The following is a 21,841-nucleotide window of genomic DNA, read 5'->3' as shown; positions in this document are numbered from 1 at the left end:
AGCATCTCTTCTCGCAGGGTTTCTGCCTTCTTGGCAGGCAGCAACCCCCAGGATCCCTGCCCTGCCTCCCTTCATTTGGACCCCTGTTCCACCTCCTTACTGGCACCTCACTGGTGTCCCCCCGGCACCATGGCCACCCCCTACTCTTCATCATTGCTGGCTGCCTCATGCTGCCTGAATTCTGTAGCCCCTCATCCGCACCAGCCTGGCAACCACTGACCTTTTAGTTGCCAGGCAACCCCATGACCACCAGACCAGACCTGGTTCCCCACACTGCTGCAGAGCTCCCCACCCTTCAGCTGGGATGAAGGTGAGACAGAGGGGTGTGGGCTGGCACTGGTGGTCAGCCTAGAGCTGAGCCATAGCCTCTCGGTCACAAGCACAAGTGGCCCCTCCCTGCTGCCCCCGGCCCGTTTCTGTGCTGCCTTCCTCCTGCCAAGACCCGCGCCCGCCCAGTGGTCAAGGCATTGTGCTTGAGAGGGGAAGCTTCCTGATCCTCACATCTGATCTATTATGGTCCCCAAACCCTCAAGGCCACCTTGGGGACAGCTGGGCATACTGCCCATCAGAAGAAGATGCTCTCCCTTTAAGAGTGCTAATCCAATTGGAATATTAAATTGAGTTAATATGAAGATGGAGATTAATTAGGGGTAAATCAGGAATTGGGAAGAGAGGGAGCTGAAGAGGAGAATAAATCATTCCTTTTTAGAGATATTTTATTGTTGTCTTTTTTTAATTATAAAAGGAATCTATTCACACAGTTTTGTAGAGAAATCTATAAAGTCAAAAAAGGAAACTGTCAACCCTGAGATAACCAGTGTTAATGGTTCTGAGTGATTTGTTGTTAAAAATAGACAATTTGTTTTACAAAAAAATGTAATTGGGCAACATTATTTCTTGACAGTATATGTATATGTAATACATATGTGTATATAATGCACATAACATGGAAAGATGTAGATCAGATTCATTATCTCACTCCTTGTACCAGTTTCTGTACAACCACCAGATTTCTTGCCCAGGGACTAGGGCAGAATGTCAGGGGCTGTGGTCCTGAGTGACATCCCCAGGTTTCAGCCAAAAGTAGGCTCTTAAAGTGTGGTTGAAATAATCCTGACTCCTCCTCCCCCACGGAGAGAGCCATCAAGCTATCCTGTGACATCCTTCCCTACCCCCAGCCAGATATCAGCCTCAGCTACAGCTTCAGAGAAGTGGCTGCTGTCTCTCAGAGGGTCCTGGGGGAGGTTGGCTGGCTGTGTGGCAGCATGTGCCTTGCAAGGAGGGGCTGAGGCCTGGCACATGTGTCATGTGTGCATGTGTGTCACATCAGACTTAACATGTGCATTGTGGGCACTGGGCAGGTCGTCTCAAATCCAGGTCCAGCTGGCTTTGAGAAGTTTGGGATAGTTTTCTCAGTCACCCTAAATCAAGGACATTCCCTCTGTCCAGCTCTGTCAGGGTCTGCATCCCCTCAAAGCTGGGATCCTGGGGTCCCAGCTCTCTTTGCTTTCTCCCTGGGCCCTGCTTCCCACCCCACCCCCACCCTCTGAACTCCATGAAGAATAAATTATCTGCTCACAAACCCGCCACTTAATTAATGTCTGGAACTAATGCCCCAATTTGCTCAACTATTCTGCTGCTCACCTCGGTAACAAATTTGTGTTGTTGTTGTTCTTCGGAAGCCTGAAATAGCAGCCGTGCCCATGGCTCCCACTCACATGGCCTCTTGTCTGTCTTCCCAGGGTGCCTGGGTCCTTTGCCCACTCCTTACCTGCCAGGTGTCCCAGGGAGGCCAAGGCCGGGAGAGACTGGGGAACTCTCTTGTGGCCATGCCAGGAGTCTGTAATCTGTTTGGGTGTCACTGGCTGGCAGGACCTTCCCAGGCCTGGATATGGGCAGTGACAGGGGGTGCTCATCCTTGATTCCTCTCGCCCTGCCCGGCCCCTGCAGACCCGCAGCTCACGCCACACTCAGGGAGCCCAGCCCGGGCTGGCAGACCAGGCAGCAAAGCTGTCCTACGCCTCGGCCGAGTCGCTGGAGACCATGTCGGAGGCCGAGCTGCCCCTGGGTTTCAGCAGGATGAACCGCTTCCGACAGAGCCTGCCTCTCTCCCGCTCGGCCAGCCAGACCAAGCTGCGCTCCCCAGGTACTGCCCGCTCGGTCCACCCTCCTTCCCGGCACAGGCTCCTCCCTCTGCTCTTCACTCTCTGGAGCCCCCTCCTCCCCTGCAGCATGCCAGCTCGCCTCAAGCTCTGCTCTCTCTCCCTCAGTAACCCCAGCTCTCTCCATTTCTCTCTTGCCCTCAGCATCCCCACCCAACCCCTTTTCCTCCAAGCCTCCTCTCTCCCTCCTGCTTCCTTTTCTGTCCGTTTCTTTCATCGCTCCCTTCTCTCCCATCTCCCTTCTCTAACTCTCTCCAACCTCTCTCTCCATCAGCTCACTTCCTCTCAGTTTCCGTCCCACCTGCTCCTACCCCTACTTCCATTTTCTTGTCCAAATTCCTCCAACTGCCTGGAGTCCAGTGAGTGCCTTGAGAGGCTGGAGACCCGGCCTGGCGCCCCCGCCGGCAGCATGAGAGGTGCCTGGGTGCACCTGCACTCGGGGGCGGCGTCTGGCCTCAGACCCTGCCGCTGCGGGGCTGGCGCAGCTCCCGAAAGCTCCCCGCGTTCTCCTGGAGGGCGGCGTGGAGACGGCGGCAGTGACAGCGAGAGCGGTGTCTCCTTCGCAGGGGTGCTGTTCCTGCAGTTCGGGGAGGAGACTCGGCGCGTGCACATCACGCACGAGGTCAGCAGCCTGGACACGCTGCACGCACTCATCGCGCATATGTTCCCGCAGAAGCTCACCATGGGCATGCTTAAGTCGCCCAATACCGCCATCCTCATCAAAGACGAGGCTCGCAACGTCTTCTACGAGCTGGAGGACGTCCGGTGGGCGTAGCCCCAGGGGGATGCGGGAGGGCTTTCCCACACTCCTCCTCTGCCGGGTGCTGGACCCCGCCGGCCCTTCCCCAGCTCCTTCCTGACCGGATCTCAGCCTTTCCCCTCCCCTCCCAGAGCCCTACCGCCCCGCCCCCTTCCTGGGCCATCTCAGCCCCACCCCCTCTCTAAATCATCCACCCCCGCTGGTTCCCTTTGCTTTGAGCTAACCTGAAAATGGCGCCTGAGACCAGGACGAGGCCGGGGTGGAGGCTGCTGGGCGTGTGTGCTTGTGGCAGGCAGCCTGAGCGAAGGATTTAGGAAAGAGTTGGGGCTCCCGGTGCCTCTGGCCACCCCTCTTCTCTTGGCCTGGAGAAGCCACCCCTTCTCATTGTGCACGGCTGGGAGATGGGTGGTGACCCCCGTCCCCCCGCCTCTCCCAGGGACATCCAGGACCGCAGTATAATCAAGATCTATAGGAAGGAGCCCCTCTACGCTGCCTTCCCTGGCTCACACCTCACCAACGGGGACCTCCGGGTATGGCTGGGCATGCCCAGGGCATTGGGGAGGCTGGGCACATGGGGTCCAGGGGAGCAGGGTCTGGGAAGTTGTCATCGGGAACCAGGGCCAGTTTTGGAGAAGGGAGCATAGGGGCTGAAGGGTTAGGGAAGAGCCCCTCTCCCACCTGCTACTTTCCTCTCCATTCCGGGCCTGTCCACTTGGGATTTTGCTAATTTGCCTCCAGATATTCTAAGGCCTCTCTCAGGAGCTGGAGCCACCGCTTCCCCTTCTACTTCCCACCCCTCACGGTAGCTGAGCTGAAGGTTACCCCTTGGTGCCTCTTCATCAGCCACCTTTTCCGCCATGCTGGAAACCCTGATGGGAAAGGGGCCCTAGACGCAGCAGGATGGAGGGAGGGCTGAGACCTGAAGGGACTTCCTAAGCGTCAGGGAGGAGATGCTGGCTGCTCAAGCAAGGGGCAGGGGTGTCTTTGGTGACCAGCCCCGTGGGGTTCCGGGCTGTCTTCTGCGCAGAGAGAGATGGTGTACGCGTCGCGGGAGTCGTCGCCCACGCGGCGCCTCAACAATCTGTCGCCAGCGCCGCACCTGGCGTCCGGCTCGCCGCCGCCCGGGCTGCCGTCGGGGCTGCCATCCGGGCTGCAGTCCGGCTCGCCGTCGCGCTCGCGTCTCTCGTACGCCGGGGGGCGGCCGCCCTCGTATGCCGGCAGCCCGGTGCACCACGCGGCCGAAAGGCTGGGAGGCGCCCCGCCCGCCCAGGGCGTCAGCCCCAGCCCCAGCGCCATCCTGGAGCGGCGCGACGTGAAGCCGGACGAGGACCTGGCGGGCAAGGCGGGCGGCATGGTGCTGGTGAAGGGCGAGGGTCTCTATGCAGACCCCTACGGGTTACTGCACGAGGGCCGTCTGAGCCTGGCCGCGGCCGCCGGCGACCCGTTCGCCTACCCGGGAGCTGGCGGCCTCTACAAGCGCGGCTCGGTGCGCTCGCTAAGCACCTACTCGGCCGCCGCTCTGCAGTCCGATCTGGAGGACTCCCTGTACAAGGCTGCGGGCGGCGGCGGCGGCCCGCTGTACGGCGACGGCTACGGCTTCCGCCTGCCGCCCTCGTCACCGCAGAAGCTGGCCGACGTGGCAGGGCCCCCCGGAGGCCCCCCGCCGCCGCACAGCCCCTACTCGGGGCCGCCCAGCCGCGGCTCGCCAGTGCGCCAGTCCTTCCGCAAGGACTCGGGCTCCTCGTCCGTCTTCGCCGAGAGTCCTGGAGGGAAGACCCGCAGCGCGGGGAGCGCCTCGACAGCCGGAGCTCCCCCTTCGGAGCTCTTCCCTGGGCCTGGGGAGCGCTCGCTGGTGGGGTTCGGGCCGCCAGTGCCAGCCAAGGACACGGAGACCAGGTGAGGGACGTTAATCAGGCTTCAGGGACTGGGGGTGGGGGGTGCGCTGCGGAGAGGGTGCACGGCAGAGTCCGTGGCAGGTGTGTGTCCTGGACTGAGATCCCGGAGTCCTTTGGAGACCTTGAGTAGTCTTGAAGGGTGGCCAGAAAGCATCTTGGATGTGGCAGGGAGGGCATTGGAAAGACCAGCTTGTCATTTTCCTCCCATCCGCAAGACTCAAGGGGGTAGTTGAGGGGTCCCCAGACGAGGACTCTGGAGACTTGTGTTTGCATCCATTTTCTAAGCTTCAGTTTCCCCAACTGTAAAATTGAGGGGCTGAACCACTTTTAGTGGCTTTCCAGCTTAAGAGTTTGCAGCAGTGAGAGCTGTCCAGCACCGGGACAGCTGAAGTCCACTGGGGAGGAGGGTGCTATTGAGAAATGGCCACGGGGAAAGGAGCACATTCGGGTACCTAGCCTCCAGGCTGAGGAGCCCCTGCCCATCGCTCAGTCCCCTCCTAAGGGTGCAGGGCTGGAGGAGGTAACCAGGGCAGTAGGTAACCTGTGCCCTCAGGCAGCGCTGCTGAGCAGTGAGAAGCCATTGGCCTTCACACAGCTCTTACGTGGCCTGTGTGCCAGGCACTGCACACGCTACTGTCAGTGCCAAGCTGGGCAAACCCAGTTCCTGTCCTGGTCTAGTGGGGAGACACTCAACATACCTCCACTTCCCTTGGGTGGTGTGGAAGGAGGGGTTCCTCGGGGCTCCTGGGGTCTGTGGAATGTTTTTGGGAGGGGGTCAGGAGAAAGGCAGAGCAGGCAGGGGAAAGCATTGCCAGGCATGGAGAGATCAGCGTGCAGCCTTTAGGGAGGGAGTGAAAGGTGAGATGGGAGGCTTTGGACCTGATCCTTAGGCTTGGGGCCCTTTGGGTTGTCTGTGTTTTGGTAGCCAGGGATGGGACGGTGTTTCTTCTGGTTACCAATTTAGGAATGGGGGGCTGGGCAGGAGAGACCCTATGCTCAGAGGCGAGGTTGCCCAGACCCCCTTCCTCCCCAGGGAGCGCATGGAGGCTATGGAGAAGCAGATTGCCAGCCTCACAGGCCTGGTGCAGAGCGCCTTACTTCGAGGCTCTGAGCCTGAGACCCCCAGGTGAGGCCCCTCTCCCAACACCACTGCCAGGGCCTGGGGGTGGAGCAGGAGGAAGGGGAAATGGGCATCAGCTCTGCCAGTGTCTCACTGGGTGACCCTGGGTGAATCCCTTCCCTTCTCTGGGACTCTATCCTGACATCAGAGAGCTGGAGGAGATGACATCTAAGGTCCCACCCAGCTCTGGAGGTCTGGGGCTGGCCTGGACCCCCTAATGGCTTTTTTCCCTGTGCCACAGTGAGAAGATTGAAGGCTCCAACGGAGCAGCTACCCCCTCAGCACGTGAGTGACCCTCCCCCTCCCCCATCCTTGTTCTCTCAGAGGCTGCTTCCTAATCTATAAAGTGGGGATTAAGCAATAGCTACATCACTAGCCTTAGCCCAAGAGGTCTTTGCCCTGGCACTTTGGTCCCCACCCTTAGGGCTGGCCACTTGGGGCAGGTAGTCAGAGCCACGGGGTTCTCTGGCTATGTGGTGGAGAGTAGGGAGGACGCTGTCCCAGCCCAGTTCTTCCCAGGCTCACAGTTTGTTCACTTTCTCCTATCCTCGTGGTCCTCTGCAGCCTGTGGGTCAGGCGGCCGGAGCAGCGGGGCCACCCCTGTGTCCGGCCCGCCCCCGCCCTCGGCCAGCAGCACCCCTGCAGGGCAGCCTACCGCCGTTAGTCGGCTACAGATGCAGCTTCACCTGCGAGGCCTGCAGAACAGCGCCAGTGACTTGCGCGGCCAGCTCCAGCAGTTGCGCAAGCTCCAGGTACCGCCCCGTCCCGGGCATCGCCCCACCAACGCTCACCTACTGGTCGAAGCCCCTTGCCACAAGTCCCGTCCCATCCCCTACTACCTCATCCTTTTCCCAGAGCTCCCACGCCCGAGTCCTTCGCCACTCACTGGTCTCTCTCCGAACCCTTTCTCCCCTTCCCCTTTCTTGAGCTTCTGCCCCCTCGCTGAACCTCCGCTTCCTCACCAAGGCCCTACCCCTCGCCCGTATCCCCCTCATTGAGCCCTCCTTTTCCTTCCCTGAGTCCCCATCGCCCTCCTGGAGCCCCAGTCACCCACTGAGCCCCTCCTTCGTCAGTATCCCTCGGGGCAGTTCCAGTTCCTTCCTGCCCTGCAACCCTTTCCCTAAGTCAGCGAGAGCCCTTCCCCCAAGTCCCCTCAGCTCCTCCCTCCTGAGCCCTGACCGTCTCCCCTGGCCCTGCCTGGCAGATGGTCCCACCTGTCAGGAGCTTGGCACCGCCGTGTCCGCTCCTCAAGCGGGCCCAGGGCCCGTCAGGTGAGGATAATGAGCAGAGACAGGCTGGGGAGGGGGCAGAGAATTGCCATCTGGGCAAAGGATAAGATCTCGCCCACCCCCGCCATTCAGGCTTGGAACTGGGTTGGATCAATGGTTAACTTAGTCTTCCTGTCCCAGCCGTGGAAACTCTATCAAACGCCAGCGCTTGAGTCCTTCATTCCAGTCCCGTCCCCATTCCGGGATGATGGAAGCCACAACCATGCGGCCGCACTGTCGGCAGGGACCTACATAGGGCCACACCCTGTCGCGCAAATATTCCCAACCCCTTTTCCTGCCTCATATTCCCCAGAACTTAACCTTGCCCTCCTCCCCCTGCAATAACCACCCCGTCACTGCTGCTTGCGGCCACAGCCATGCAGCTGCCCCTTTGCATGGCCCATTTAAACGCTCCCCCCTCCACGATCCCCATCCGTTCTCCTCCTGCCTTCCCTAGAACTTAGCCCTCTGCCCCTGCCCTTCGCCATCCCACCCCTTCGCTGCTGCCTGAGGCGGAGCCAAGCAGCTGCATCTTCTGCCGAGCCCCGCCCTGGATTGGGCAATCCTCTTCCCGCCTTCTCCCGTCCCTTCCCCTGCCGCGCGCCTCCGCTCCCCCCACCCGGGTCCATCCGTCCGTGCGTCCCGCAGCTACAGAACCAGGAGTCGGTGCGCGCGCTGCTGAAGCGCACGGAGGCAGAGCTGAGCATGCGCGTGTCGGAGGCAGCGAGGCGGCAGGAGGACCCGCTGCAGCGGCAGCGCACCCTGGTGGAGGAGGAGCGGCTGCGCTATCTCAACGACGAGGAACTTATTACCCAGCAGCTCAAGTGAGGCTGGGCCCGCGGGGGAGGGAGAGGTGGGGGTGCGGCCGGAGTACCTGCCACCTGGTTTCCCTGGGAGGCGCAGCTCCCTTCCCTCGAGTCACAGGTGGCGTTGGTCTGTTCTGAAGCCTGATTTCCTTCTCTGGCCTGATTTCTGTGTGACCCACAAACCTTTGATCGGCTGGCATTATTCCTGATTTCTTTTTTCTGGCTTGATGCCTGCTTTGCTATGGTCTTGCTTCATAATGATCCACACTCAGGCTTCCTGTGGCCTGCAGCTTCACTGTCATCTGGCCAGCTGCCTGATTTCCCTCTGCCCTCTGCCTACTTTCATTCCGGCCTGTGACCCGTGCAAAGTGACCCTCGGGTAGTGCGTTCAGGTGGAGCGTTTAGGTGCCGCCACTGCTCCAGCCTGGCGCTGACCAGCCACCATTGGAGATCTGATTCCCTGATCTCTGAGTCCAGATTTAGCCAAGGAAAACCCACCTTCCTTCCTAGTGCAGCTGGAACAGGGCTGAAGTGTTTTCAGAAGGAAGGAGGAATCGTGAACACTCCGCCTCCACATGCTTAGGCATGGAGGGGTTAACAGAAGACAGTCTTCTGATCCAAATTTAGCAAATGGCTGTCTGGCCAACCATTCCATTGTCTGGCACCTTTGAAGGGAGATGCTGCCTTTCACTGTCCATTCAGGGAGTAAGAACCCCCACCCTGCTTTCCCTCGCCAGTGATAGGGATCTGAGACAAGAGGCCCTGCTCCTTCCTGTGGACCCCCTCTTGGCGACACAAGGCACTAGGGGACCTGGAGTCCAGTGCCAGCCCTGAGGTGCTGAGTGATCAGGGCAGTTCCTGCCCCTCTCTGTGTCCCAGTGTCCTCATCTGTACCCAGCATTAAGCTTTTCACCTCTCTTTTCAACAAGGGGTTGAGTTGTACTGGTTGGGGACTCCGGGAGCCAGGAGAGGCTGCTCCTTGGAGCCCAGCTTCCTCACTAAGTCATAAATGAGCCTCTTGCTAGGGGCTCCTTGAGATAGGTCGCTGCTCCTCAGTCTGGGGCTCACATAGCCTAGTGGTACATGTGCATTTCAGCAAGACCCAAGGCAACAATTCCCATGACACCATGTAGCTGAAATAGGGTAAGGGGCCTCCCCAAGGGGACATAAGCCAGGAGCAGCCACCCCATCACTCTAGGTGTGATAACTTAGTGATGACTCCAGCCAGATCTCCAAGCAGATTGGCAGGTACCATCTCTCCTCACCCAGGGAATTCCATTTCTCCAGATTTTCTATCCTTTCCTTGTCCCTTTTCATTCAGCCCAGAGGAGGGGGGTTGGAATATTCAAAAGGAATTTTACTGAGACATTAAAGGAAAATTAAAGGAGATCTAAAAGCACAGAGCTAGAAGATACGAAAGGACAGATTTATGCCACTGTCATTATAAGTGTTTGGTCCTTGGCTTCCTGAGAACCTTGGTTCTCCAGGAACACAGACTCCACACCCCCTGCCCCATTATCAAACCCATTATTCAGAGAGCTTGGGACCTGCAGTACTGTTTCTGGCAGGATTCTCCATCCTCCTGAAAGAGGGCTCCTGCCTCTACTGGGTTGGGCAGATACTGGGCTCCAACTTCGCCATGAAGGCCCTCCCTGCCCAGCTCCCATAGCCTTCCCAGGCTTTAACCCTGCAGCCTCCCTATCCCACACTCTGGCCATAACCCCTGCACACTTACTCTTGCTCCAATTTGCTATGCCCCTTCCTCTTTCCTGGCAACTTGCTGGAAGTTAAAACTGGTTCTGTTTCATTCAACTTGACTCACTCACCTGTTCATCTAGCCCAGCACTTAAGGTCTGTCTGGGCATTGCCTTTAGGTGCAGCCTCTGCTGACTAAGACCTTTTAGGTCCTGGACTCCACCTTTGCCTAACCCAGGGCGAGCTTTGTAGGTATGCCACCTGTGCAGTCATTCAGGGCCCCACGCTTGGAAGGGCCCCATGCTTGGTATAATGCTCTGCTGTTGCCATCTTGAAATTCTTAATAATTTTTAAACTAGAGGCGACATTTTCATTTTGCATTGGGCCCCATTAATTATTTAGCTGGTTTCATTTTGACTCTTCCCTGTTGACCCCTCCAGGACTAAATCTGGGTTTGGAAAGCCTAGCCACTTTTTCATCCAGTGTCTAGACTAGCTGGCCTGGGACTCATTTGCAGAACTTGCCCAGGTTAGAGGCCGCACAACTTTGGCAGATTGGATGATGAGAAAATCAAGTGGGGAGGCCTAGTCCCTCCTGCCTGAGAGTTGCAGTGTTGTCATCTCCTGAAGTCTTATTTGAGTCCTTTTTTTTTTTTTTTAATTATTATTATTATTATACTTTAAGTTCTAGGGTACATGTACATAACGTGCAGGTTTGTTACATATGTATACTTGTGCCGTGTTGGTGTGCTGCACCCATCAACTCGTCAGCACCCATCAACTCATCATTTACATCAGGTATAACTCCCAATGCAATCCCTCCCCCCTCCCCCCTCCCCATGATAGGCCCCGGTGAGTGATGTTCCCCTTCCTGAGTCCAAGTGATCTCATTGTTCAGTTCCCACCTATGAGTGAGAACATGTGGTGTTTGATTTTCTGTTCTTGTGATAGTTTGCTAAGAATGATGGTTTCCAGCTGCATCCATGTCCCTACAAAGGACACAAACTCATCCTTTTTTATGGCTGCATAGTATTCCATGGTGTATATGTGCCACATTTTCTTAATCCAGTCTGTCACTGATGGACATTTGGGTTGATTCCAAGTCTTTGCTATTGTGAATAGTACCGCAATAAACATACGTGTGCATGTGTCTTTATAGCAGCATGATTTATAATCCTTTGGGTATATACCCAGTAATGGGATGGCTGGGTCATATGGTACATCTAGTTCTAGATCCTTGAGGAATCGCCATACTGTTTTCCATAATGGTTGAACTAGTTTACAATCCTTATTTGAGTCCTTTACATGACAGTCTCTTCCTCTTCTGAGTGATGTTTGGGAGTGACCATTTTATAAAACTGGCACAGCTTGGACCAGTCAAGTATCACACATATGAGCAGGGGAGTTGTTCTTTCCCATGTGGTAGGGCGAGGGCTGGGCTAGGGCAGTGTATGGATTGGGGGCAGCATGGGTGATGTTGGGAATGAGATGCAGCAGAACCAATGGCTGATGTCAGATGTGAATAGATCCTGCTCTGCCACAAAATGGCTGTATGACCTTGGACTAACTAGTTAATCTCTTTGAATATCTTCTTTTCCTTTTTTTTTTTTTTAATGACAGAGTCTTAGTTAGGATAGCTAATTAATTAGGGTAGCTTGCTATAACAAATAAGCTCCCAAATTGTTTAATAATTCAAAAGTAATAAACATATCTTTCTCATGGAACAGTATTGGGTGTGTTAGGCGGGTGGCTCTCTTCTCCATGCAGTCATTCAGGGACTCAGGCTGATGGAGATTCTGCTGTCTTCAACATGTGTTTTCCAAGATCACCCAGAGAGTTCCAACTTACAAAAAAAGAAAAAGGAGCATGGAGGATCTTACACAGGAGGTTTTTGTGGGCCAGGTCTGGAAGCAGCATGTGCCCCTTCCACTCATCTTCCATTGGGTAGACTTCAGTTAAATGGCCACTTATCACTGCAAGGCAGGCTGGGATGTGTAGTCTAGGCTCTGAGCCACTGTTTGTCTGTGTGTAAGCTGGAGATGATAACTGTTCCCACCTCCAGGATTTGTTTTGAGGATTAATCAAAGTAATGAAAGCCAAGGCCTGAGTGTGGCACCTGGCATACAGTAAGTGCATAATACAGGATAGCTGTTTAACTGGTAGTGCTGCTAAGTCACAAGCTTTTGCCCTTGACTCCAACCCAGTCTGTCTTTTCATCTGTTAGTTGGATGAAGATGGGTAAGGTGTGCTGATAAGATTTGCTGATGACACAGAGCTTTAAGCGGGAGCAAATCTGTTGGATAATAGAACTGAAATTCAAAAGTTGTTTGCACCTAGATTGAGCTGAAATCCAACGGATGGGATTTGACAGGAATGTATATAAAGTTCCGCATTTGGGTCAGAGATGTCAGCGACTCAAGTACAGAACTGAGATGACCTACCTGGGCAACAGTTCCTTCTCTCCCTTGTTCATTCATTCCACATTATTTCCCAGAAATCTACTTTGCACCAGGCACTATGCCAGGTGCTAGAAACCAGAGATGAATCTGGAAGACATGGTCCTTGCCTGCCTGGGGTTAGTAGTCCAGAAGGCTGCACAACCCAGCCAACAGGAGCTTCAGCGGTTTGGAGGGCAGGAAGCAGACCCAGCAACCACAAGAGGAAGGGCTGGAGGAGAGCTTCCCATTGAGACCTGAGGATCAGTGGGAGTTAGCACGTGTGTGTGCGTGTATGTGTATGAGTGAATGGAATATTCTAGGCAGAGAAAACAGCATTATAAAGAGCCAGAGAGGGCAGCACATGTAGCACCTCAGAGCAGTTCTGAAGGGTTCTAAGCAGAAGCCAGATGGGACGAGGGGTACAGCGGCACGGAAAACAAGAGCAGCTCCCAGGCACTGAGCCCTTGCCGCCTGCATTAGCTCATCCAATCCACCTGATGGCCCCCATGAAGGGGGAACTCTTTTATTTTTTCTTTTTTTTGAGACAAAGTCCCACTCCGTTGCCCAGGCTGGAGTGCAGTGGCACGATCTCGGCCCACTGCGACCTCCCGTCCTGGGTTCAAGTGATTCTCCTGCCTCAGCCTCCCAAGTAGCTGGGATTACAGCCACATGCCACCATGGCCGGCAAATTTTTGTATATTTAGTAGAGACGGGGTTTCACCATATTGGCTAGCTGGTCTCGAACTCCTGACCTCAGGCGATCTGCCCGCCTCGGCCTCCCAAAGTGCTGGGGTTATAGGCATGAACCACCACACCTAGCGGGGAACTCTTACCATCCCTATTTTTTGGTCGAGGAGGTTGAAGTCCAGAGATATTAGGTAACTTGCCCAAGATCTCTCCTCTGGCAAGGGCAGAGCTAGGATTGGAGCTTAGATCAGTCTGACTCTAGAACCAAGTTTTCAACTATCATCTTCCTGCCCTTCTTGGCTGCACTGAAAAGTTTGGATGTTAGCCTCAGGATGATGGGATCCATTTAGGGTTCAATGGCAGGAGTGATGACCTGATCTGATTTACAGTTTAGAAGAATATAGGGTCTTAAATGACACAAGTTCAGCATACACTAGCTGAAAATCTAAAGCAGCTTTGGCTCTCAGGAAAGAGACTGTGTGGCTGGATCATTTGGGAGAAGGGCAATGAACATGGCAGTTTCCCCTGAAACAAGAGACCTCCCCAGGGGCACGTGCTCTGCCTCTGGTTCTCTGAAAGGCAACCAAGTTCTCTCTGCTTCCTTGGCAGAATAGAATCAGGGGATGCAAGTTACAATGAGAGATGCTGGGGCGGATATTGCTGAGGATCAGAGCTTCCAAGGGGGACAGATGGTGCAGGGCACCTCTTAGGGAGAGCTTCTGAAGTCTCCTCATCTCTGAGATTTGGCATTGCAGATTTTACTTGAGCATGTGGTTGGTGGCTGGCTTTTATGTTTGTTTGTTTTTGAGACAAGGTCTCCCTCTGTCACTTAGGCTAGAGTGCAGTGGCACAATCACGGCTCACTGCAGCCTCAACCTCCCAGACTCAAGCGATCCCCCTGCCTTAGCCTCCCCAGTAGCTGGGATTACAGGCACCTGCCACTACACCCAGCTAATTATTTTATTTTTTTGCAGAGACGAGGTCTCCCTATGTTGCCCAGGCCGGTCTTGAACTCCTGGGCTCAAGAGATCTGCCTGCCTCAGCCTCCCAAAGTACTGGGATTACGAGCATGAGCCACCACGCCCAGCCTCCTGCTTTTACTTTTGATCCGACTGGTGGCCTGATTTCTTTCCAGCTGCCCAATTTCAGGGGGCTGGGCTGGCATCTCAGGCCAGAAGAGCTGAGAGGGTCTCTCTGTGGCTGCAGTGACCTGGAGAAATCGGTGGAGAAGATCCAGAGGGACGTGTCCCACAACCACCGGTTGGTTCCTGGCCCTGAGCTGGAGGAGAAGGCACTGCTGCTGAAGCAGCTCGGGGAGACGCTGACGGAGCTCAAGGGTGGGTCTGGGGCCTGCGAATGCAGCATGTTGTCCAGGGCGGGGGAGTCTGCCATATTCCAGCCCCTCCTCCCAGTCTGCGGTGCTCTCTCTGGCCCCGGCTCATACCTTCCTGTCTCCGAAGCTCACTTCCCGGGCCTGCAGAGCAAGATGAGGGTGGTGCTGCGCGTGGAGGTGGAGGCGGTGAAGTTCCTGAAGGAGGAGCCCCAGCGCCTGGATGGGCTCCTCAAGCGCTGCCGCGGGGTCACGGACACACTGGCCCAGATCCGAAGGTCATTCTGTCCCTGACCTCTGATTTCCCATGGGGTCACACACTGGGCCCAGACCCATAGGTCAGACTGAACCCTCACCCCAGCTCCCCCAAAGGTTCACTGACTGAACTGGCATCTCAGCTCTGCCTTGTGACCCCTGCATGCTGTAGACCTGGCTTCCTCTTATACCAGGGGCAGTCACTCCTCCCCAGGCCCTCCCACCTCTCCTGCAGCATCCCAGGATGCTGCCTCCCACCCCTTCTCCCTTAGGCCAGCCTTCCCGCAGAAGGGTCATCACATGCTGGCCTCACAGCTGCTCCCAACTCTCCCAACCCCAGGCAAGTGGATGAGGGTGTGTGGCCACCCCCCAACAATCTCCTGAGTCAGTCCCCAAAGAAGGTGACGGCAGAGACTGACTTCAACAAGAGCGTGGACTTCGAAATGCCACCCCCCAGCCCCCCGCTGAACCTGCATGAGCTGAGCGGACCAGCTGAAGGAGCCTCTCTTACCCCTAAGGGGAGCAACCCCACCAAAGGCTTGGACACTCCTGGCAAGAGAAGTGTGGACAAGGCTGTGTCTGTTGAGGTGCTGGGGCCAGGGATTGTGGGTGGGGCCGTGAGCCAGGTTCACACATTCTTACGACCATCCTTCCTAGGGTGGGGAGTGCCAGTCATATGGGTCTTTTTCCTTGGTGGAGGAGGGCCAGTGCCCTAATGGAAGTCTAACAGGCATAATGAGGGTGACATTAGCCCTTCTAGACAGAAAGCATATTATGAAGCTACAATAATCAAAGCATTATGATGTTTGCCCAAGAATAGACTATGTAGTCAGTGAAATAATAGAATGCCCAGAAATAGATCTAAGTTTATCATGAATGTAGTATATAATGAGGATGGCATTCCTACCCATGGGGATGCCATGTCATACCCACAAGAAGTCAAAGAGTTTTCCTGGAGGTGGGATCAAATATGAGGCTTCCTTTTCTATTCCTTGCCTCTGTGGCTTGGGGGAGGAGGCTGAGGCCCCAGAGTTCCTGGAGCGGGAGAGCTTCCTTGGTCCTGACTCCTGGCTCCCTCTTAAGGCTGCAGAGCGAGACTGGGAGGAGAAGCGGGCAGCCCTGACCCAGTATAGTGCCAAGGACATCAACCGGCTGCTGGAGGAGACACAGGCAGAGCTGCTCAAGGCCATCCCTGACCTCGACTGTGCCAGCAAGGCCCATCCAGGCCCAGCTCCCACTCCAGACCACAAGCCCCCCAAGGCCCCCCACGGCCAGAAGGCAGCCCCCCGAACGGAGCCCAGCGGGAGGAGGGGCTCAGGTATGGGGAGTAGTAGGGCTGGTGAGGAGCCCAGTGTCGGGGAGTGCCCTCCTCGGGAGCTCAGGCTGATGGGGGAGGCACTGGGGACTCAAGATCATTGTGGCCGGGCTGCCAGACAAGGGAGGCCCTGGGACATCAGCGGCCACTAAAGGGAGACTGGGACCCAGAAGGACAGGGTGAGCTGGATTCCATCCCGGCTTTTCCCACTGTCCTGGGAAGGGAGCCACTGAGAGGACCAGGCAGGGAGGACAAGCAAGTCCAGGCAGAGTCATCCGCCTCCACGACTTGGCTGGGTGCATGCCACAAACCAGGCTGTGTTGAGGGTGGGTTCCAACGCTGATACTGACACAGTTCCCATGGTCCCCAGCCTGAGTCACGGTCCCGGGGTAGGCAGAAATCCAGACCAGAAGTGGCAGTCATCATTCCTTCATTTTATTCATTCCTGCAATGTATATTTGTTAAGCACCTACTGTGGGCTAGGTGCTAGAGATATGGAAATAAGACAGGGCTTGCTTTCAAAGAGCTCAGAATTTAGTGGGGGAAATAACACTGACATTTGTGTGTATCAAGCACTTGCTCTGTGATAAGAACTGTTCCATTGTTTTTAATGTATTCATCCTTACAGTTTTATAACAAGCCCAGGAGGCAGATACGGTAGTTATTCCCATTTTACAGAGGAGGACATAGGCTCAAAATGATTAAGTAATCTGTGCCGGGCCATGCCTACTATGTAAACCAGCAATAGAATGCATATGTTAAAGGTAGTAGCAGAGGTGAATGCTGGCACTGTGCAGTCCTGGTGGAGGCCCTAGGAGGGCAGGAAGGCTTCCCTGAAGAGGTGACTTTTCACTGAAGTCTTGCAAATGAGTGGGCACTTCCCCAGCCAGTGAGAGAGGGTACTCCAGGGTGAGGGAACAGTGCGTGCAAACGCCTGGAGGTGTGTGTGTGTGTGGTGTGGCCTGAACAGGGTCCAACCTGGGGAGCAGCAGGCAGAGCTGAGGCTGAAAGCCTGGTAGGTGCAGAGGTGCTGGCCTAAGGAGCTTGGACATGGTTTGGGGTGATGGGGAGCCACTGCAAGATCAAAGGCAGGGGAATGTCATGGTTAGAGTGACCTCTCTGCAGGTTACCCTGGAAACAGGGCTGGAGGACTAATTGGGGGAAAGGAGAGCCCAGTGGGAGGGGCCAGGATCCCTGGAGGAGAGATGGAGAGCTGAGCCAGGGCAAGGGTGAGGGGCAATGGGAAAGAGGTCGTTAGAGCAGTGCCTCTCTAACTTGAATGTGCGTCCATCACCCCAGGATCTGTTCAACCAGATCCTGATTTAGCAGCCCAGGAGTGGGGCCTGAGCTGCAGTTCTGACAAGCTTCCAGGCGCTGCCAGTACTGCTGGTCCACAGACCACACTTGGAGTAGCAAGAGTGCTGTCAGGAGAGGGACAGGGCTTGGGGCTGGCGTGCAGGAGGAGATAAGAGAAGGAGGGGGCCCTGTGTTCTTGCCCCCAGGCTTTCTTCTCACTTCCTCCGGGTCCTCCCTGGAGGAGGAAGCAAGGTTTATCCCCTTCAAGTTAAATGTAGTGCACTGACTCCAGGGTTGCAGGCCCGCTGACCCCCGGCCCCTTGGTGCCTGCAGATGAGTTGACAGTGCCCCGATACCGCACAGAGAAGCCCTCCAAGTCACCCCCGCCGCCCCCTCCCCGCCGGAGCTTCCCCTCCTCCCACGGCCTGACCACCACACGCACTGGAGAGGTGGTGGTCACCAGCAAGAAGGACTCGGCCTTCATCAAGGTACCACTCCCACCTCAGACAGAGGGCCGGGGGACTGAGTTAGGATGAATCCTCAGATGACTTCTGGAGACCCTCTGGGGTGGGAAAGAGACCCCTTTCTCAGAGAACATGGAAGGAAGGAGGGGGTAGCCGGTGGCAACTTTGTCCTGCTAGTTTGGGATTCCGGATATGTGTATTTGCCTTAATTCCATGCTAGGCCCCTGTCCATTGAGGGACACCATGGGGCCTGGGAGGTGAGCTGGTGCTGAAGCCGGGCAGAGCCTGGCCTTGACAGGGGTCCCGGGCTTTGCAGAAGGCCGAGTCCGAGGAGTTGGAGGTGCAGAAGCCCCAGGTGAAGCTGCGCCGGGCCGTGTCGGAGGTGGCCCGCCCGGCCTCCACACCACCCATCATGGCCTCGGCCATCAAGGACGAGGATGACGAGGATCGCATCATTGCAGAGCTAGAGGTAGGTCAGGGCACACCTGGCCCCCAAGGTCTCAGCCAGGCCCCCTTCCCTGCCAGGCTGCCCCCAGGCCAGGTGACAGGATGAGACAGAAGATGGGCTCTCGGGCTCCCTGTGGAGTGCTGGCTGTTCAGACCTCAGGCTTTTGCCTCCATTTCTTCTCCACTGTGAAATGAGGGGTGGGGGTCTAAAGTCTTCTCTCCTTACAGATTTGAGTTTTTTAATTGTAGTCTCTGAGTCCCCCCAAGTATCCCCAGACCTCCTGCACTCTGAAAACCCCATATCCTAAGATTCGGAGATCACCAAGTTTGGAGACCCCCATCCCCGAGTGTTCCGAGATCAGCTCATGCTTGAGACCCCATACTTGAGTATTCTGAGGACAGAACTCTGAGACTCTCATGCCCCATGCCTCGACTCTCCCAGCGGTGTCAGTCACCACACTTAAGCGTTCTCAGCCACCCCCAGCCCCAGTGCGGGGCCTCTGGAGGTGACCAGATGAGGGCAGAGAGGGCCGGCAGCCATGGCAAGGGACCATGGGGTGAGGCTGGGGGCCGACGCCATCCCAGGCCACACTCCTCAAGGATGCCGAGGCCACAGGCCAGCACCGCCGTCCTCCCTGGTATCCCCTCCTCCAAACCTGCCCCCACCTTCTGCTCCCCAGGTGTTTGAGAGAACCTCAGTGTCTTCCCTTCCCCCCACGCCCCGCCGCCAGCTGATCCCCACCTTGCTGTCCCCCCAGGACCTGGGGCCCCCCGGGGGCTCAGCCCCAGGCCCTACACGGAAGGTAACGGGGCTGCTCCCACTTCTCCCAGCTCTCTCTCTGCCTGTGCCCCCACAGCTTCCTCTCCTCACCTCCCACGCTAACCCGCTAAAATGCCAGTCACCGTCCCGAGTCCCGCCACCGCCACAGCCACTGCCACAGCGTTACACGTGGACTCACCCCTCCCCCACTCCAAGGACAGGCGCATAACCCTTCCTCCCTGCTGCCTGCTGGGGGGCTCCCCGAGACTCCAGCAGCCTGGGTGTCTGGTGGCCCCTTGAGAAAATGGTCTGCATTTTCTCACGGGCTTGCTGATGGAAGCCTGAGTATTTTGTTCTGGTTCGCAGTCTGAGCTTAGGTCTGGCCTGAAGGCTGAGTGTGGTCTTGGACCAAGATTGGAGTTTGGATCTTGCTCACAGGATGACTTTGGGTCCAACTCAAAATCTGACCTTGTCCTGAGCCCTTGCCTAGCCCCCACCTCCATCTTCGCTGCTCTGCTGCCTGTGCCAGGGAGGGCTCTATTTTTCCCACTAGAATCTATGCCTTGCGCTGGGGGCCAGGACGCCACAGGGGTAGGCTCTTCTACAGCCTCACCAGCCCATGGCCCACGTTGCTCTCTTGGACAGAGAGCCTGGGATGGAAGAAAGCCATGCCATTCCTTGGCTGCTGGTTCTTTTGGCATTGGGAAGTTCTTCCTCCTCTCTAACTTCAGTCCTTGCTGCTGTCCTGCTGCACTTATTTCCTCTTTATTCTTTCCTGGGAATTTGGGGGTGAACCTGCTGTCTGCACCCCACCCCTGGGGACTGTGTTTGGGGAGGAGGGGAGGGGGAAGGTCTGGGAATCTCTCTCGCTGCCAGGTCAGGTTAAGGCAGGGGGGCTCCGCTCTGGGGAAGGAGAGCCTCCCGTGTGCGCACATTGCCTGTCTGGGGCTCCCTGCCGCACAGCGGGCTCAGTGCTGATGGCCACCTGATTTCTGGCCTGGCTGGAGGCCTGGTGGTGCTTTGGTTTCCTGGTAGGGGAGGAGCAGAGGGACATCAGATAGTGGGCAGTGCCTTCTGCTGGGCAGGGGATGGGCACAGAGCAGTGTGAGGAACCTCTAGGACGAGCTCTATGGAAGGGGCGCCTCCTGGACTGGCCGTGCCCTTGGCACTTTGGCCCCTCCCATCCAAGCCCTGCCCCTTTCTGGCTCTGGGAGCCCATCCTCAGGGGCCCAGTGGACAAGGCCTTTTGCCCCTGGCTGACCCTCTGCATCCTGCGGCAGCATCGGGCTGTGGAGCCGGGCGAGCATGAGGTCGCCCTCTCTGCCTCCCCAGTCAGCACCCCCCGCTTCCAGGTAAGCAGGTGGCAAGGCTGGGTGGGTTCCTTTGGGAGGGGGTGGTTGGGGGTCCCTGCTGCCCCCTCCCGTCTCCCCACGGCTCCCTTTAGTGGAAGGAGCACTGGCCTTGGAGTCAGACTATCTGGGTTCAAATCCAGGCTCTGCCACTAACTAGCTGTGGGTGGCCTTGGGTGAAGCATGTAACCTCCCTCGCCCTGGTGAGAGCAGCAGTCACTTCACGGGTTAAGGTAGGCACTGAAGGTGAGGAAGGATGTGACGGCACCTGGCACAAGCCTGGTGCTCAGAGTTAGACCAGGATTCACTCACATCGGGGAATGGTACTTGGGGCTTCCCTCTGTGCCCTCACCAAGGCCAGGGCCAGGGATGCTGGCACCGGAGCAGGTACCCAAGGGAGCTTTGCCCGAGTGTGTGTGCAGCAGAGGATTTGGCAGGGGGCAAGCCCCACCCCTTCCAGCTGTGAAGCTCTTGGGGAGAGCACACAAAGCTAGGGTTGGCCAGAAGTCTCTGGTTTGAGATGCCAGAGGCTGACATGTGGTCTCTGCCCACACGGGGCCGAAGGTTTCCATCATTCCATTCATTTCAACAAATAACTAATATTTATGAAGCACTCACAACATGCCCCGCGAGCTCGCTTCATCCTCCACCGGCCCCACCTTGTTGTGGAGTCATTGCACAGATGGGCACACTCATGGGAGCAACCCTGAGACCGGCTCCCGGAGGCTCACATGGGTGGTGTGAAATAAACGTGTGCCTGCCCTGGCCAAACTGGCACCTTTACTGGAAAGTAGGAGGCCGTGGGGTATGATGGGAAAGACCTGAATTCTGGTCCCAATTTTGCCTCCAATTTACTGGGTAGCCTCTGTCAGGACCCTCCCTGCCTCAGTTTCCCCATCTGTAAAAGAAAGCGGCTAGGCTCACCTAACTGTAACCCCCATTTTAGCTTGGGGTTTGGTTGTAGGAATCATACTCTTCCTCATCTTCCTTCTCCCCGCAGGCTGCCCCAGGTCCCAGGGCTTTCTGCGTCCCAAGGATCATCTTGACAGAGTGTGCCCCCAGCCCTCCTAGCCCGCCAGAGGCCAGACTTGAGGAACTGGGACCCAGGACAGCTCCCACCCCAAGACCACGGACCCTGGCTGACAGCAGGAGGGGCTGGGATGGCCCACAGGTCCCGCCAGGGGTAGTGGGAGAGACTCCTGGGCTGAGGAGCAGCTTCATGCCCTGGAAGGAGGGGGCAGCTCTGAAGAGACTGGGCAGAGGAGGCTGCAGCCTAGAGGATGGAGGAGCCAGGGTACCCTGTCCTCAGGGACCAGCCCAGGATGGGACTCCGGAGACCTCTACTGCTGACACCTACCCAGAGGAGATCCTCAAGGACTCTGGACACGATGCCCAAAGCTGCAGTAGGGAGCACCAGGGCCAGGCTACTGCCAACTCAGGCTGCGCCACGTGGGGCACCACTGCCCAGCGGATGGACAGCCTGGAGGAGACGCTCCGGGAGCTGGAAGCCACCCTGAGCAACATGGGCACAGGCCCTGCCGTGGGGTCCCCTGGCAGCCCCCCACCCCTACCCCTCGGCCCCCAGGTGGCTGCCCCCTCTTCATCCTTCCCTGCTGCCTTCCTCCTCCATTTCCAGAGTTGGACGGAGTAGGGGGCAGCAGGAATGCCAGGCCAGCCCCCTCCTCCCACCAGCCTTCTCTCAGCTCTTATCACTCTCCTGGGAGCCTGGTGTCAGAGCAGGGTTTGCAGGCAGAGTCCGAGGGAGGCCGGGAAGCCGGCCTACCCAGGGGTCGGC

General features: G+C 56.8%; 1 protein-coding gene across 26 annotated transcripts in view; it reads left to right on the top strand.

The window, feature by feature from the left end:
• SRCIN1 (SRC kinase signaling inhibitor 1) overlaps window positions 1–21,841 on the top strand; it is a 76,946-nt gene that overhangs the window by 40,624 nt on the left and 14,481 nt on the right. For 14 of the 26 annotated variants that reach the window (XM_045374898.2, XM_074019433.1, XM_065531436.2 and 11 more), the window contains 14 exons: window positions 1,951–2,146; window positions 2,729–2,927; window positions 3,359–3,452; window positions 3,950–4,818; window positions 5,851–5,943; window positions 6,179–6,222; window positions 6,502–6,689; window positions 7,854–8,029; window positions 14,037–14,167; window positions 14,291–14,438; window positions 14,756–15,002; window positions 15,499–15,733; window positions 17,360–17,514; window positions 17,807–17,959. In XM_045374898.2, coding sequence (XP_045230833.1) covers window positions 1,951–2,146; window positions 2,729–2,927; window positions 3,359–3,452; window positions 3,950–4,818; window positions 5,851–5,943; window positions 6,179–6,222; window positions 6,502–6,689; window positions 7,854–8,029; window positions 14,037–14,167; window positions 14,291–14,438; window positions 14,756–15,002; window positions 15,499–15,733; window positions 17,360–17,514; window positions 17,807–17,959 — 2,928 coding nt within the window. Of the gene's footprint in view, window positions 1–1,950; window positions 2,147–2,728; window positions 2,928–3,358; window positions 3,453–3,949; window positions 4,819–5,799; window positions 5,944–6,178; window positions 6,223–6,501; window positions 6,690–7,853; window positions 8,030–14,036; window positions 14,168–14,290; window positions 14,439–14,755; window positions 15,003–15,498; window positions 15,734–17,359; window positions 17,515–17,806; window positions 17,960–18,617; window positions 18,741–19,977; window positions 20,050–21,046; window positions 21,632–21,841 lie in introns of all 26 variants that reach the window. The other 12 variants (XM_045374895.3, XM_074019427.1, XM_074019434.1 and 9 more) reach the window with 4 other exon arrangements.

This window comes from Macaca fascicularis, chromosome 16, assembly GCF_037993035.2.
Source record: "Macaca fascicularis isolate 582-1 chromosome 16, T2T-MFA8v1.1".
In the NCBI taxonomy this organism is placed as follows: Eukaryota; Metazoa; Chordata; class Mammalia; order Primates; family Cercopithecidae; genus Macaca; species Macaca fascicularis.
This window is presented reverse-complemented; position numbering and strand designations above follow the sequence as displayed.